Here is a 15,785-nt window from a genome sequence, read left to right on the forward strand (position 1 = left end):
GTGTGGAAACCCTCTTCATCAACATTCTGTACCTTCAAGGTGGATGTTTCGCAAAGACCCGATCAATCTCTCCCCTGTTCCTCCTTCTTGATGTACATGCCTCAGAGAACGTCTGAGATACGAAGATCCTCTGCCAATATTACAGGATGTTTAGACTCTTCAGGGGTGGAAAACCTAATAAGCCATCCACAAGCTCTCAAGCCACCACCTTCAAGTACTGGATTGAGTACGGAAATATGACCATTTGTTTTCACACTCTCTCCCCTTTGCAAACTTGAGAATTAATCTGGAAACTCTTTGTTTGGCACAACCCCAGTGATCTCCATTTCAGCCTTTCTGAGCTCTTCCATCAAGAGCCAATCTGTGGCCTTCTCACTCTCTCCAAAGAATATCCTTATTGTTCTTCATTCAAGACAGACTGAGCAAGTATAGACTGGGTTTGGAGTGCAGTGTAAAGCTGAGGGCAATGAAATTTCAAAGTTCAAAATAAGTTCATTATCAAAGTACACTCTGTACGTGTCACCATATACTACCATGGGATTCATTTTCTTGTGGGCATCCATAGTAAATACAAGGACACACAATAGAATCAATGAAAGACCGCACATAAGGAACAGGAGTCAAATTATTTTAATGTCTTTCTATTCTGTCTCAGGATTTCAGCAAGAATATTAATCAGAGTTTTAATCTATGCAGAATTTAATTTAAACGTTACCGTCAGGCTGCAAAAAACTAATAGCTGGGGAGCTAATTGGGTCAGGTGGCACCCACAGGGGGAATGGACAGTTAATATTTTGTGTTGAGACCGTTCATTTGCATTGTGGGTCACAATCTATAAAGGTGCTCCAAATCTAAGACACAGGTGCCATGGTGCAATTAGATCATTTGACAATCAATCTGAAATCTTGAAAATTATTGAAATCAGTTCCAGACATCACTTCTATGTGCGTTGAAAGATATTACCCCCTCCGGGGCCTACCTCCACACTTGCTGCCTCAGGAAAGCAGCCAATGTAATCCGAGTGCCCACCCACCCAGCTCATTCTCTCGTCTTCCTTCTCCCGCCAGACAGAAGATGTTCACCGCCAGGCCCTGGGTTGCTTCTATTCAACTGTTACGAGACCCTTGAATGAACCTGCCATACAATGAAAACTCAGATTCAGATTAATTTATTATCACATCGACATTGAAACGCACAATAAAACGTGTCATTTGCGTTAACAACCAACACACCCAAGGGTGTGCTGAGGGCAGCCTGCAAGTGCTGACATAGATTCCAGTGCCAACATCGCATGCTCACCATTTTCGGTGAACTACAGAAAACACAACAAAATAGAGCATAGCAAGCAACAAAGCAAAGACAGTGAAACAAGCCCTGTTCCTCCCTTCCTCCCACACAACCTCAAGCAGACATTGGATTCACAAACATTGGGCTCCGACTTCCACAGTGGATTCACAAATTTAGGGTTCCTCTGAAATTCCAGTGGACCTTTGGGCTTCAATCTGGGCCTCTGACCTTCCAACTTTGATCTTTGGCATCGGCCCAGGACTCGCAGACACCGACGAATGAAGAGCCTGGATGAGGGCCTGGACTCAATGCTTTGAATGCCAGACTCGCCAATAGTGGGACCCCAAAAACTAGGCCTCAAACTCTAGTCAGCCTGTGCTGCTGGCCTTTAAGCTCGAGTGGAGGCTTAGACTTGGATTTAGACAGACTCCAGCCTGTCCTACAATTCCCCACATCACTATCCATAAGCCCTAACCTGACCCCTAACTCTCTTCACTGTCCCCCAAACCATCCCTACGAACCTTAAAAAAAAGCCCTGAGAGCAGTAACCTCAATGCCGACCACAGCTCATTGCCACCTTGAAAAGGAAGACAAACTCTTTATCTCTCTATCTGTCTCATCATGGCTCTTTCAGCATGGTTCTTTACCTGCCACTTCTCTGTGAATGTAGCCGTGACGCTGTATCCTGCGTTCTGTTATTGTCTACGACCTCGATGTACTCAGGAGTGCCTCCCTTTCCTCCCACATCCCAAAGACGCACTGGTTGGGGGGTTAATTGGACCTTGTAAATTGGCCCGTGATTAGGCTACGGTGAAAAACGGGGGGATTGCTGGGTGGCATGGCTTGAAGGACCAGAAAGACCCGAAACACGCTGTATCTCAATAAATGAATGAATAAAAAAAAGTTTTGCAGTGAGCTGGATAAGCGGCAATGTAAAACAATGTTTGTCACTCTATCTTGGCACTCATGACAATGATAAACCAACCACCAGTTACTGATATTTGTTTTACAGCTTCCATGCGCTAACATCGCTTTGGCAGTGTTTTCTGCAGGCATCGGAGGAACTTTTCAGTATGGATATAATCTTTCCATCATTAACGCTCCGACCAGGGTGAGTGCTGGCTTCCGTTTCCTTTCCCCTGGAGACATTAAAACCGCGTGTGTGTGGCTCGCACCTCCACTGACCTGGATTCAGATTTGATCTCGGGTGCTTTCTGCACAGAGTTTGCATGTTCTCCCTGTGACTGTGTGGGTATCGCCCAAGTACTTTGGTTTCCTCCCAGTTCTAAAAACGCCTGGGCTGGTGGACTAACTGTCTAGTGCATGTTGTCCCCCATATGGAGAGATTCTCTGTTCTGATTGCCGGTTTAGACGTGGATGCCTGTTGTAACATGAACTGAAAAGTTTAAGCCCCACATTAAATACCAGAGGACATGACCAGCACTGAGATAATGCTGCACACTCAGAGGCAGATGGATTCTTGATAAACGGGTGCGGGATGGAAGTGTAACGGTTAGTTCCCTGTCGCTGTCTGTGAGGAGTTTGCATGTTTTCCCTGTGACCACGTGGGTTTTCTCTGGGTGTTCCATTTCCCCTCACGTTCCGAAGACATATGATTAGCGTTCGAGGGCCGTGGCGTGCTCTGTTAGAGCCGGAAGCATGGCGACACTTGCAAGCTGCTGGTCTGATTTGATGCAACTGGCGAGTTTCGCTGTATGTTTTGATGTCCGTGTTGTAAGTAAAGCTAATCTTTCTTTCATGTGGAGATGAGGTCACAGTCATATTAGCCAATGATCTTACGACTAAATCCTGCTCCTGATGTGTGTGTTTGTAACGTTACAGGTTTGCAGTGTTTGGAATCTAGTGGTGATCTTGTTCTCAGTGTCTGCCTTGTATCCACTCTCCAGGATGCGCAGGCTTTCATTAATGAGACTTGGTTTGTCCGGACCAGTACTAGTCTGGATAGTAGTCTCCTGAAGCTTCTGTGGTCGATCATCGTTTCAATTTTTACACTTGGTGGATTTCTTGGGGCATGGTTGGGAGTGCACCTAGCCATCAAATTTGGTCGGTAAGTCTGCACTTTTTTAATGTAAAGATTTGATTTTAAAGATTAGCTTTATTTATCACATATACATCAAAAGGTACGGCAAAATGTGTCATTTACATTAAATCAAACCATGCTTTCAGTGCCACCTTAGCAAGCTTACAACTCATGAACCTTAACTGTACGTCTTTAGAGTGTGGGAGGAAACCAGGGTACCCAGAGGAAACCCACATGGTCACAGGGAGAACGTATGAACTCCTTAGAGACGGCGCTGGAAATTGAACACCAATCTTGCAGCTGACGTTGTAAAATGTTGCCACCATAGCATGCAAATCTAATCTAATCTAATCTAATTAATGTATCGTTCCTGGTGTAATCAAGAACCTCCACTTTAAATATACCCAATGATTTGGCCTCCACGGCCATCTGTGGCAATGAATTCCCCAGATTCGCCACTTTCTGGCTAAAGAAATTCCTTCTCATCTCTGTTCTAAAGGGACATCCTTCTTTTCTGAGGCTGTGCCTTCTGGTCCTAGACTCCACCACATTCTCTTTATGTCCATTATTACCTATTTTCTGCAGCTCAGTAGTGCGTGAACACTACTCCCCTCCTCACTAACTTGCATTGAGAAACCTTTCACCCGTTATCCTTTATTGAACAGCTTCAGTTCCAAGTACATACAGTATACCTCTATTTTGAAATGTCCCTATCTCTACATCTAAAGCTTTGGAAGTTTCTGTACTCATCTTGTTGAGTCCACTAAAATTTAATCAGTCCTCTTTTACTGTCAGTTCCAAGGCTGAAAAGCATAGAACTCCCTTTCAGGGCCACTCTGCCCCTCTCCCCTTCTAGAATATTCCCTTGGCCAGGCTTTTGGTCATCTGTCCTAATATCGCTTCATGAGGCTCAAACCCCGGAACAAGAACATTACAGCACAGTACAGGCCCTTCTGCCCATGATGTTGTGCTGTCCTTTTAACCTACTCCAAGATCAATTTAACCCTTCCCTCCCACATATGAGGGGTGATTGATAAGTTCGTGGCCTACAGTAGAAGGAGATGTTATTAACTTTAAACTTTCCGGATTATCACTCAAAGAGTTGAACTGCGCGTACATGTAATGAGAGTGTCTTGGACCTCCAGGTGGTCCGCAGCAGGGGTGATTGATAAGTTCGTGCCCTAAGGTAGGAGGAGATGAGTTACACAGCTCTCGTTACATGCACGTGCAGTTCAACTCTTTGAGTGATTATGCAGAAAGTTTGAAGTTAATAACTCATCTGCTTCTACCTTAGGCCACAAACTTATCAATCACCCCTGCTGTGAACCACTTCTGGAGGTCCAAGATGCCGACTTCTACAAAGAAGGGATCCGTATGCCCCACCACTGCTGGACTAAGTGTGTAAATGTAGGAAAAACAAATGTGCTAGGTTTTCTAAAATTGACTACTTCTACCTTAGGCCACAAACTTATCAATCACCCCTCGTAGCTCTCCGTTTTTCTATCATCCGTGTGTGTTTTTTAATACCCCTATGTATCTGCCTCTACAACAGCCCTGGCAGCATGTTCCACAAACTCACCAATCTCTGGGTTACCTCTGCCATCCCCTTATACTTTCCTCCAATCAGCTTAAAATTATGCCCCCTCGTACTAGCCATTTCCACCCCGGGAGAATTTCTCTGGTTATCCACTCAGTCTATGTTTCGTATTATCTTGTATGCCTCTATCAAATCAGCTCTCACCTCCCTTTTCTGCAAAGAGAAAAACCCTATAGCCTGCTCCACCTATCATCATAAGACATGCTCCCTAATCCAGGCAGTGTTCCGGTAAATCACCTCTGCACCCTGTCTGAAGCTTCACATCCTTCCTATAACGAGGCGACCAGAATTGAACACAATATTCCAAGATTGGCCAAACCTGAGTTTTACAGAGCTGCAAGATTTGGATTTTTGTTCAATAATTTCCGACGAAGTGTGTGGGGGGAAGGAGACTCTAGATGATGCAAATCTGAAAATGAAAGCAGAAAATGTTGGAAACACTGAGCAGATCAGGCAGCGCCTGTGTAAGGAGAAACAGAATTAATACTTCCGGTCAAAGAACTTCCACTGATCTTTGTGCTGTGGGATGGTTTGCTTCAGTAAGCAAGTAGCAAATGTGCACAGTGTCACTGCAGGTGGGGCAGGTAGATCACAGCTCCAGGGACCCAGGTTCAATCCTGTCCTTGGGTGCTGTCTGTGGGGAGTTTGCATGACTGTGGGGCACTGTTCCCTCTGAGCTGCGTGGTTGCATGGCCGCGTGGTGACTGAAATGCTCCCGTGCACGTAGCCTTTGTTGCTCTGCAGCTGGAACTGGGCGCAGCTAGAAAAAGTTTATGAAACTTTGTTGCACTGTGTTTCATTATACCTTTCAATTAAAAAAACAAAAGCGAAAGTATATGATTTAAGAAGTTTCATTCTTACCATTTCCCTGCCTTGAAAAATTATTCAGCCCCCAAACCTTTGTTCATATAAATGAGTATTACAACCAGGGATTTTGATCAATTTAACTGAGAATTTTTATTTGTGAATCGTGTGCTTTTTTTTTAGTAGAGCCCAAAAACAGGGAAAAATATGAAGACTAAAAATTCAGAAACTGAAATGCCAGCAGTTCAAAAGTATTCATCTCTTTTGCTCTGTGCTTAGCTGAATCATCTCCTGCACCCTGCAACTAATACAGCCAGTAGTAATTTTGGATAAGCCTCTATTAGCTTTGTATAACACGATGGAGCAAGATTTGCCCAAAATTGCTCAAGCTGTGCCAGGCATGTTGCGGAGCGACGGTGGACAGGGACTTCAGGCCTTGCCAGGCACGTTCTATCGGATTCACATCAGGATTTGGACTGGGCCACTCAAGGGCATCAATTTTCTTCATTTGAAGCTGCTCCGTGGTTGCTTTGGAAGTGTTCTTAGGGTTGTTGGCCTGCTTAAAGATGAACTTCCTCCCCAGCTTAAGCTTTCTGATAGAGGCCAGCAGTTTTTTTCAAAAAATCTAGGATCTTTCTGTATTTAGCTGCATTTATCTTGCCTTCAATCCTGACCAAATTTTCAGTCCCTGCTGCTGAGAAGTATCCCCATAACATGATGTCACCCACACCATTCTTTACAGTAGGGCTGGCTTACTTGGCTGATGTGCAGTATTAGATTTATAGCAAAGGTACTACTTAGTGTAGAGGCCAAAAAATTCCACTTTAATCTCATCCAACTACAGGACCTTCTTCCAGATCTTTACAGTGTCTTCAAACTGACGCTTTGTGAAGTCTCTACAGGCTAGGATGTGTTTTTTTTTTAGGTGTAAATCTAATACTGCTAGATCATTACAACACGGTACAAGCCCTTTGACCCATGACATTGTGCTAACACTTCAACCTACTCTAAGATCAATCTAATCCTTTCCTCCTACATAGACCTCCATTTTTCTACTACCCATGTGCCTGTCTAGAAATTTCTTAAATGTCCGTAATATATCTGTTCCTACACCACCCCGGCAGCACGCTCCACATACTTATCAGTCTCTGTAAAAAAAAAAACAACTTAACTCTAACAGCTGCTCTGTACTTTCCTCCAATCACCTTAAAATTATGCCACCTCGTACTAGTTATTTCCACCTGGCTGTCCACTCAATCTATGCCTCTTATCTACTTGTACATACATATCAAGTCACCTCTCATCCTCCCTAGCTCCAGTGAGGAAAACCCTACCTATCTGCATCAGACATGCTCTCTAATCCAGACAACATCCTGATCAATCCCACTGTACCCTCTCTAAAGCTTCCACATCCTTCCTAAAATGAGGTGTTCAGAACTGAACACAATACTCCAAGTGTGGTCTAGCCACACTTTTCGTAGAGCTGCAACATTACCTCGTGGCTTTTGAACTCAATCCCCTGACTAATGAAGGCCAACACACCAAATGCCTTCTTAACCGCTCTATCAACTTGCACTGCAACTTTGAGGGAACCCTGGACGTGGGCCCCAAGATCCTTCTGTTCTTCCACACTGTTGAGAATCTTGATATAACCCTACACGCTGCCTTCATGCTCGACCTTCCAAAGTGAATCACTTCACACTTTTCTGGATTGAGCTCCATCTACCATTTCCCAGCCTAGCTCCACGTTCTGTCAATGTCCCATTGTAACCACGGCAACCTTCTACACAATCCACAGCACTATCAACCTTCGTGTCATCTGCAGGCTCACAAACCCACCCTTCCAATTCCTCATCCAAGTCATTGATAAAGTTCACAAAGAGCCGTGGTCTCAGACCAGATCCCTGTGGAGAAGCAAAGTATATTGGGTGCAAAAGCTACCCCGATTTGGGTCTACTTGCATTCCTCAGAACTCCCAGGGCAGCCCTAGCTCTCAGAATGATGTAAACACGTGGGGCCTTCATTCAGAAAGGTTAAGGACCACTGAGGTGGAGACTAGAGCCAACACTGAGCTCAAGGGGGGAACCAGCAGCTCCTTATGCTACATTTTCCGAAGTTTTGGAACAGCCCAGAGTCTCTCACGTGGCATCATCGAGGGCTCTGATTCACTTCTTACAGTAAAGGGAAAGGCCAGTTCCAAGAGAAGGTCTCTGTCAACTTCCTCATGGAACCCAAGAACAGGTCAAGTGTGGCTGCTCGGCTCTTGCCCGTCCCTGTAAACAGATACTTCGTCAAATAAACATAAATGGAATCAGGAACTGTCAGTGCTGTAGGTCAGGGGTCCCCAACCCTTTTTGCACCGTGGACCGGTTTAATATTGACAATATTCTTGTGGACCGGCCGACCGGGGGGGGGGGGGGGCAGTGTTCAAGTAGGGTTAAACTCACCTCAACATGTCTTTTACAGTTAGGGTTGCCAATTTTCTCACTCCCAAATAAGGGACAAAAGTAGCAGTCAAATCCTGGGACACTTTACCCCAGGAAAGACTACCAAGACCATGAAGCCTTGCACCTGTGTGCGCATACATGTACATGCCAATTTTTTTCCCCACAAATCGGTTTTGCCTTCTTCTTCCCGACTATGCATTATTTCTACTTTATATAGGTTGTGTATTTATCATATCATTCCTGCTTTCACTATATGTTAGTGTTATTTATTTTCGGTTTTATGTGTTATTTGGTATGATTTGTTAGGTTATTTTTTGGGTCTGGGAACGCTCAAAAATTTTTCCCATATAAATTAATGGTAATTGCTTCTTCACTTCACGCCATTTTGGCTTACAAACGGTTTCATAGGAACGCTCTACCTTAGCGGGGGAAATATGGGACAAGGGTGGTTCCGTATGGGACAAACTAATTTACCCCAATATATGTCCTGGCAAATAAGGGACAGTTGGAAACCCTATGGTCAAGTTCAACAGTGCGTGACAGGGAATGAGGGAAGGTGCAGCTGACTCATATCGTTTCCTCGCGGCCCAGTAGCACATGCTTTGCGGCCCGGTGCTTGGGGACTGCTGCTGTAGGCACAGAGGTTGATTTACTCAGCCAGCTATCAAACCTGAATACTTTCTGTCTGTATGCACTATGGCCCAGCGCTCTTTGTGGAACGGATCAAGTTGGGTCTGTTAGCTCATTAGAGACCAACATATTCAAGGCTGTTTAATCTCATTTCATGTACATATGTGTAAGGAGAGCAAAATAATTGTTACTCCGGACATACCAAAGATAAAGAACATAATAATAAAGGAAAACACACAATTAATATAAATGAATGAGAGAGCCTATGTAGTGTAGATTGATTGTATGCCCATAAAGTGACACAAGGCTGTACATAAGGTGACTGACAGGAAATAAAAAAGAAGTGGTGGAGTCAGTGGGTGGAGGTGTTGATTAGTCTTGCTGCTTGGGGAAAGCCGCTGGTTTTGAGTCTGGTGGTCCTGGTGTAGGTGCGATGTAGCCTCCACTCTGGTAGGAGTGGGATAAGCAATTGATGAGTGGGGTGTCTGGGATCCTTTGTGAAGTTACTGGCCCTTTTCTGGCACCTATCTGTAGATCCCTATGTCCTTGGTGGGTAGGCTGGTGGGTAGAGTAGTGCTGACGACCTTTGCCTTTGTGTGCATTAACCATTGTATTTCTGTGCTTCAGCAAAGGGACGCTCTTGATTATCAACATCCTTACCCTGGCCGGATCCACCTTGATGGGAGCAAGTAAACTTGCTGGCATTTTCGAATTTTTAATAGTGGGCAGGTTTCTTGTGGGACTACATTCAGGTATGGGAACACTGTGTTAACTCTTCCATACATTCAGGAAAACTTACCCCCAAGTGGCAGCTGAATCAGACTTTTCATGTGAATCCGTTTCACCATTATCGCTTAGCAATGTGTAACATTATCTGCTGCTGACTAGTGGTTTAAGATTTTCTACTTATTTACTGCTCCCAGTGAATTAAGGCAGAAGCTAATTGTTGTAAAGCAGCTGGTTTCTGAGTTGTAAATATTTGGTTCTGGAAGAAATAATTGGGCACAAATTTCTGTGAAGCCTCTTCAGAGGTTTAGAACATAGAACATAGAATAGTACAGCACAGTACAGGCCCTTCGGCCCACAATGTTGTGCCAACCCTCAAACCCTGCCTCCCATATAAGCCCCCACCTCAAATTCCTCCATATACCTATCTAGTAGTCTCTTAAACTTCACTAGTGTATCTGCCTCCACCACTGACTCAGGCAGTGCATTCCACGCACCAACCACTCTCTGAGTAAAAAACTTCCCTCAAATATCCCCCTTGAACTTCCCACCCCTTACCTTAAAGCCATGTCCTCTTGTATTGAGCAGTGGTGCCCTGGGGAAGAGGCACTGGCTATCCACTCTATCTATTCCTCTTATTATCTTGTACACCTCTATCATGTCTCCTCTCATCCTCCTTCTCTCCAAAGAGTAAAGCCCTAGCTGTATTGTGAAACCCCAGCCATGAGGCACTAATCGGGTAGACTCCCATTACTGCATTGAGTTACAATGACCTGTCATAGCCCATTTGACCAGACCAGTCTTTATTCTCCTTTAGATTTCAAAAAAAGAAAGCTTTGCATTCTCTCTACATATCCTGATGGATGGGTTGCGGTTCCTTCCTGAATTTCATAGAGTCACAGAACACTATAGCACAGAAGTGGGTTCTTCAGATTATCTCGTCCATGCTGAATTATTATTGTGTCTAGTTCCATCGACCCACACCCGGACCATAGCCCTCCAAACCCCTCCCATCCATGTACTTATCTAAGTTTCTCTTAAATGTTGAAATTTCTGCCAGAAGCTCATTCCACACTTCCACCACTGTCTGAGTGAAGAAATTCCCCCTCGTATTCCTTTTAAACATTTCACCTCCCACCGTTAAGCCATGACCTTATGTTCTAGTCTCACCCAACCTCAGCGGAAAATCTCTGCTTGGTTTTTCCTGATCTGTACCCCTCTTAATTTTATATACTGTACCTCTGTCAAATATCCCCTCATTCTCTTCCACTCCAGAGAATGAGGTCCTGTAAGTCCTGCCGCTCTCACGTTGCCTTTGTAACCTGGTGGAAAATCAGCCCAGACTCTCAGAAGGCCTCAATGTTTCCTCCTGAGCTTTACTTACCTGTCAGCTGCAAGTCAGTGAGAAGAAAGAATCTTTGCATCTGTTGAGGAGTGTGAGAGATGGGAGTGGAAGGCTTTATTCATGAACTAACATTCAGATTAATGTAGGTGCTTGGTTTTGAATGGTATTTAATGAAACAAAGATGAGTTTATCCACATATTAGCTTACCCAAAGCCAGAGTGGGACTACAATGTATTAGAATTTCCACCGTGAGACTTTTGCTCTCATTCTGAATTTCCTCCGGAATATTTGCGTGCTCTCAACAGCCGGCCCCCTGCACTTCAAGCTCCAAGCTTCGTAATAAAGAGAAGGACCTGTTAGAGTTGGCCTTTCTTACTCAGTGTCATTCAGTGCGAGCCATGACAGGCACCAGTTCACCTCCATTGTAACGTCCCCATTGAAGACAAACATCAAAGACCAAGAACAAGGGCAATGAGTTCATCAGAGGGGCAGTCAATAGACACTAGAAGGGTCTCCTCAACTACAGCTCTCTTCTTGAAATAAACTCCCCTGACAACACCCCACAGCAATCTAGCTGGGTTACATTTACCACCACTCTTGAACAATGAAAGATCAAACACAGCAGCATCCTGAATGAAAAATGACAAGCTCTCAGGAGCAGAGATGATCTCCATGAAATCACAAACTTGGCAATGAGGCACTTCTGTCAGACATCCACAATCACATTGTCCATGCCTGGGAAGAGGAGATTGTTCCAGGGGAGCACAGAACATCTTCAACAAAGCAAAAAAGACCTTGGTGAGAGACAGAGTGGTTTCCCTGTCTGCTCTGGAATGCTCCTCAAAGTGAGGGTGCGTTCCTGGAGGGGCACAGTCAACACTATTTTCACTGCTCAACAACTTTGAGAAAAGTAGTAGGAGTAGGGTCTGTAAATGGCCTTTTCAATCTTTTTAAATTCTTTGGTTCTGTTAGTTAAGATTTGCAAATGGCCACCGATGGAAATCCATCGCCAAAGCAGAAAACAAGGCATGATACTCAGCAAAGGGTTTACAACAGCTCCGATCTCGGTGAAGACTGGTGTTGGACCAAGGTGAATGCATTTGTGTACAGCAGGAAGCCAAGCCCAGAGCCATTGTCAGTGTGTTCACTGCAGCATATGAGCCCATGGGCCTTACAAACACCCACAAGATGGAGAGTTGTAACCAGGATACTCTGCTGCACCACACGGTCCACCGGTAATAAAGTGAAACACGAGAAATTGCTGACCACTTCCAATACCTCAGGGAGCCACACACACCCATACGCATCCCCCCCTTTTGTACCTGTTTCTTTCCCCTCTTCTACCTACTCTATCTGCCCTTCACTGGGTCCCCTCCCACTACTGTTCCCATCTGCCCTCCCCACCTCCTGTATTTTGTTTCATGCTCCACTTCTTCTCATATCAGACTCCATCCTCTTCAGCCTTTGTTGCCTCGTGTCACCTCCCAGTCTTTGTCACTATTTCCACTCTTCCCTCCTCTATCTGCCTCCTCTAGATCCATCTATCATTTGCCAACTGTTAAAGCATGTTCCAACATAGAACTCTACAGCACAGTACAGGCCATTTGGCCCATGATGTTGTGCCAACCTTTCAACCTCACCCTTTGCCCCACATGGCTCTCCTTTTTTTTAATTATCCCTGTGCCTGTCTGAGAGTCTCTTAAATGTCTCTAATATATTTGCCTCTACCACCAGCCCTGGCAGAGTGATCCACATACCCGCCACTTCCCGTGTAACAAAAACATACTCTGACAGTGGCAGGTGGGGTGTAGTGTCTGGAGACATATGGTCATGCTCTTCGGTAGAAGAAATGAAAGCATAGACTATCTTCTAATTGGAGAGAATATTTAAAAATCTGAGGTGCAAAGGGACTTGGGAATCGTAGAGAGGATTCCCTCAAGGTTAATTTGCAGGTTGAGTCAGTAGTGAGGAAGACAAATGTGATATTAGCATTCATTTCAAGAGGACTTGAATATAAAAGCAAGGATGCAATATTGAGGCTTTATAAGGCACTGGTGAGGCCTCACTTGGAGTATTGTGAGCAGTTCTAAGCCCCTTAAGGATGGGCTGACATTGGAGAGAGTCCAAATGAGGTTCACAAAAATGATAGCCGGATTGAAAGGCTTATCATATGAAGAGTGTTTGATGGCCCTGGGCCTGTACTCACTGGAATTCAGAAGAACAGGGGAGTGGATCTCATTGAAACCTCTCGAATGGTGAAAGGCCTCAACAGAGTGGATGTGGAAAGGATGTTTCCTATGTTGGGAGGGTCTAAGACCAGAGGACACAGACTCAGAATAGACGGGTACCCATTTAGAATGGAGATGAGATGGAATTTCTTTAGCCAGTGTGTAGTGAATCTGTGGAATTTGTTGCCACGGACAGCTGTGGAGGCCAAATCACTGGATATATTTAAGGCAGAGGTTGATAGATTCTTGATTGCTCAGGGCATGAAGGGATACAGGGAGAAGGCAGGAGATTGGGGCTGAGAGGGAACTGGATCCACCAGGATGAAATGACAGAGCAGACTTGATGGGCCAAATGGCCTAATTCTGCTCCTTTAGCGTATGGTCTTTGGAATGTGGGAGGAAACCGGAGCATCCAGAGGAAACCCATGCGGTCATGGGGAGAACGTTCAAACTCCTTGCGGACAGCAGTGGGAGTTGAACCCAGGTTGTTAGTGCTGTTATAGCTTACGCTCACCGTGCTGCCCTATCAGGCAAACAGGATCACCGTGCTCCCCTACCCTACCAGGCAAACAGGAAAAAGGATTCAAAGATGTGCTCAGGGTATCTTTGAAAAAACAAGTGCACCATGCCTACTGTCTCCTGGGTATTGCTAGCCCAGTGGAGAAGGAGTATTTGGGATGGTATTTCCAAGCTGGAGGTCTTGCATCAGGAGAAGGCAGTGACTGCACAAGCTGGACGAGGGCACACCACTTTATAAACTGCACACACTAACAGGTACCTCCAGCTTCATCTGTGTAAGACCTTCATGGCCTCATCAGCTTAAACAGTGCTCATGGAAGTGAAGTAGGAGGAAGTTATTCAGAGTTCCAGGCTGCTGTCAGGAGAGATCCTGTGCATCAGAGATCATAAATTCATTCCCCGAAACTTTCTTATGCGCATAATCTCATACTGAATTCAGATCCCAATAATTTGAATCCTGCCCATTAAGGTTGGGCAAACTTTACCTCAGGAAACACTGACCATTGGCAGGTTTATAACACTGAGTACTGAGAGAGGCACACACGGACTTGTGGAACGAATGCTAACTGTTACTTTTCCATTCACCTGCTTGCAGGAGTCAGCCTGTGTGTGCAGCCTATGTACCTGGGAGAAATCGCTCCCAAGGCCCGGAGAGGAGCCATATCTATGGGAACCTCAATATCCCTATCGTTAGGAATTCTAATTGGCCAGGTGATAGGACAAAGGTAAGGCAGTGAACATTTGGCACTCATGAATAATTTTATTAGGAAGTTTACAGTCAGTGGCCACTTTATTAGGTACACCCGTACACCTGCTCGTTAATGCAAATATCTAATCAGTCAGTCATGTGGCAGCAACTCAATGTGCAAAAGCATGCAGACATGGTCAAAAGGTTCTATTCTTGTTCAGGCCAAGCATCAAATGGGGAAGATGTGTGATCCAAGTGACTTTGACCATGGAATGATTGTTGGTGGTTTGAGTATCTCAGAGACTGCTGATGTCCCACCGTTTTCATCCACAATAGTCTCCCGAGGTTTCAGAGAATGGTGTGAAAAGCTAAAAACATCCAGTGAGTGGCACTGTGGGTGAAAATGAGAGGGCATAGGAGAATGGCCAGGCTGGTTCACGCAAATCGGTCGCGCCTTGAAGTGGATGGGCTACGGGGAGGCAGGAGACACGAACATGCGCTCAGTAGCCAGTTTATTAGATAGAGGAGGTACACTCGGTGTATCATCAGGTAATGTACCATTGAATCTAAGTACCTGATAGGTGAGTTTTATCCATATGCCACCTAGGTAAACTGGATGTCTCTTCACTACAATCTGCTGATACTATTTCACTACAATACTCCATATCTGATTCACTGTCTCTGTTACACAAAGTATCACTCTACATATAACACAAGAGATTTTGCAGATGCTGGAAATCCAGAGCAACACGCACAAAATGTTGGAGGAACTCAGCAGGTCAGGCAGCGTCCATGGAGACGAATAAACAGTCGGTTTCAGGCTGAGAGCCTTCTTCAGGACTGGAAAGGAAGGGGAAGATGCCAGAATAAAACAGTGGCGGGAGGGGAAGGAAGACTAGCTAGAGGGTGTTAGGTGAAGCCAGGTGGGTGGAAAAGGCAGAGGGATGGAGAAGAAGGAATCTGACAGGAGAGGAGAGTGGATCATGGGAGAAAGGGAAGAAGGAGGGCCTGGGAGAGGTACTGGGAAGGTGAGGAGAAGAGGTAAGAGGCCAGAATGGGGAATAGAAGAGGGAAGGGAGAGGGAATAATGCGATGTGGCCTCCTCTGCATTGCTGAGGCCTGACGTAAATGGGGGACCACTGTGTTGAGCATCACCACTCCATCCTCCAGGAGTGGGATTTCCCGGTGGCCAACCATTTTAATTCTTATCCCCATTCCTGTTCTGACTTGTTAGTCCGCGGCCTCCTCCTCTACCACGGTGAGGCCACTCTCAGGGTGGAGGAGCAACACCTCTTATTCCCTCTAGGTAGCCTCCAACCTGATGGCATAAATGTTGGTTTCTCCTTCTGGTAATTATTTTTCCTTCCCGATTGGTAGGTCAGTTGGCATCATCTGATTACTGCATTGTTAGTTGTGTGGCACAACAATCATAGAGAAGTTGATGGGCGTGGGAGAGAATAAGATGTTGTGTAG

General features: G+C 45.2%; 1 protein-coding gene and 1 long non-coding RNA gene across 2 annotated transcripts in view; one reads left to right on the forward strand and one right to left on the reverse strand.

The window, feature by feature from the left end:
- Positions 1-641: 641 nt before the first annotated feature.
- The window catches only part of LOC140190943 (uncharacterized), a 57,570-nt gene continuing 42,426 nt past the window's right edge, over positions 642-15,785 (reverse strand). The window contains exon 3 of the long non-coding RNA XR_011883723.1: positions 642-1,134. This is a non-coding gene — a long non-coding RNA (uncharacterized lncRNA). The remainder of the gene's footprint in view (positions 1,135-15,785) is intronic.
- Positions 1,923-15,785, forward strand: part of slc2a11b (solute carrier family 2 member 11b) — a 54,582-nt gene continuing 40,719 nt past the window's right edge. Inside the window, exons 1-5 of the mRNA XM_072247885.1 lie at positions 1,923-1,967; positions 2,300-2,398; positions 3,195-3,355; positions 9,434-9,558; positions 14,220-14,349. Of these exons, the coding sequence (XP_072103986.1) occupies positions 1,923-1,967; positions 2,300-2,398; positions 3,195-3,355; positions 9,434-9,558; positions 14,220-14,349 (560 nt within the window). The remainder of the gene's footprint in view (positions 1,968-2,299; positions 2,399-3,194; positions 3,356-9,433; positions 9,559-14,219; positions 14,350-15,785) is intronic.

Source organism: Mobula birostris, chromosome 31 (assembly GCF_030028105.1).
Source record: "Mobula birostris isolate sMobBir1 chromosome 31, sMobBir1.hap1, whole genome shotgun sequence".
In the NCBI taxonomy this organism is placed as follows: Eukaryota; Metazoa; Chordata; class Chondrichthyes; order Myliobatiformes; family Myliobatidae; genus Mobula; species Mobula birostris.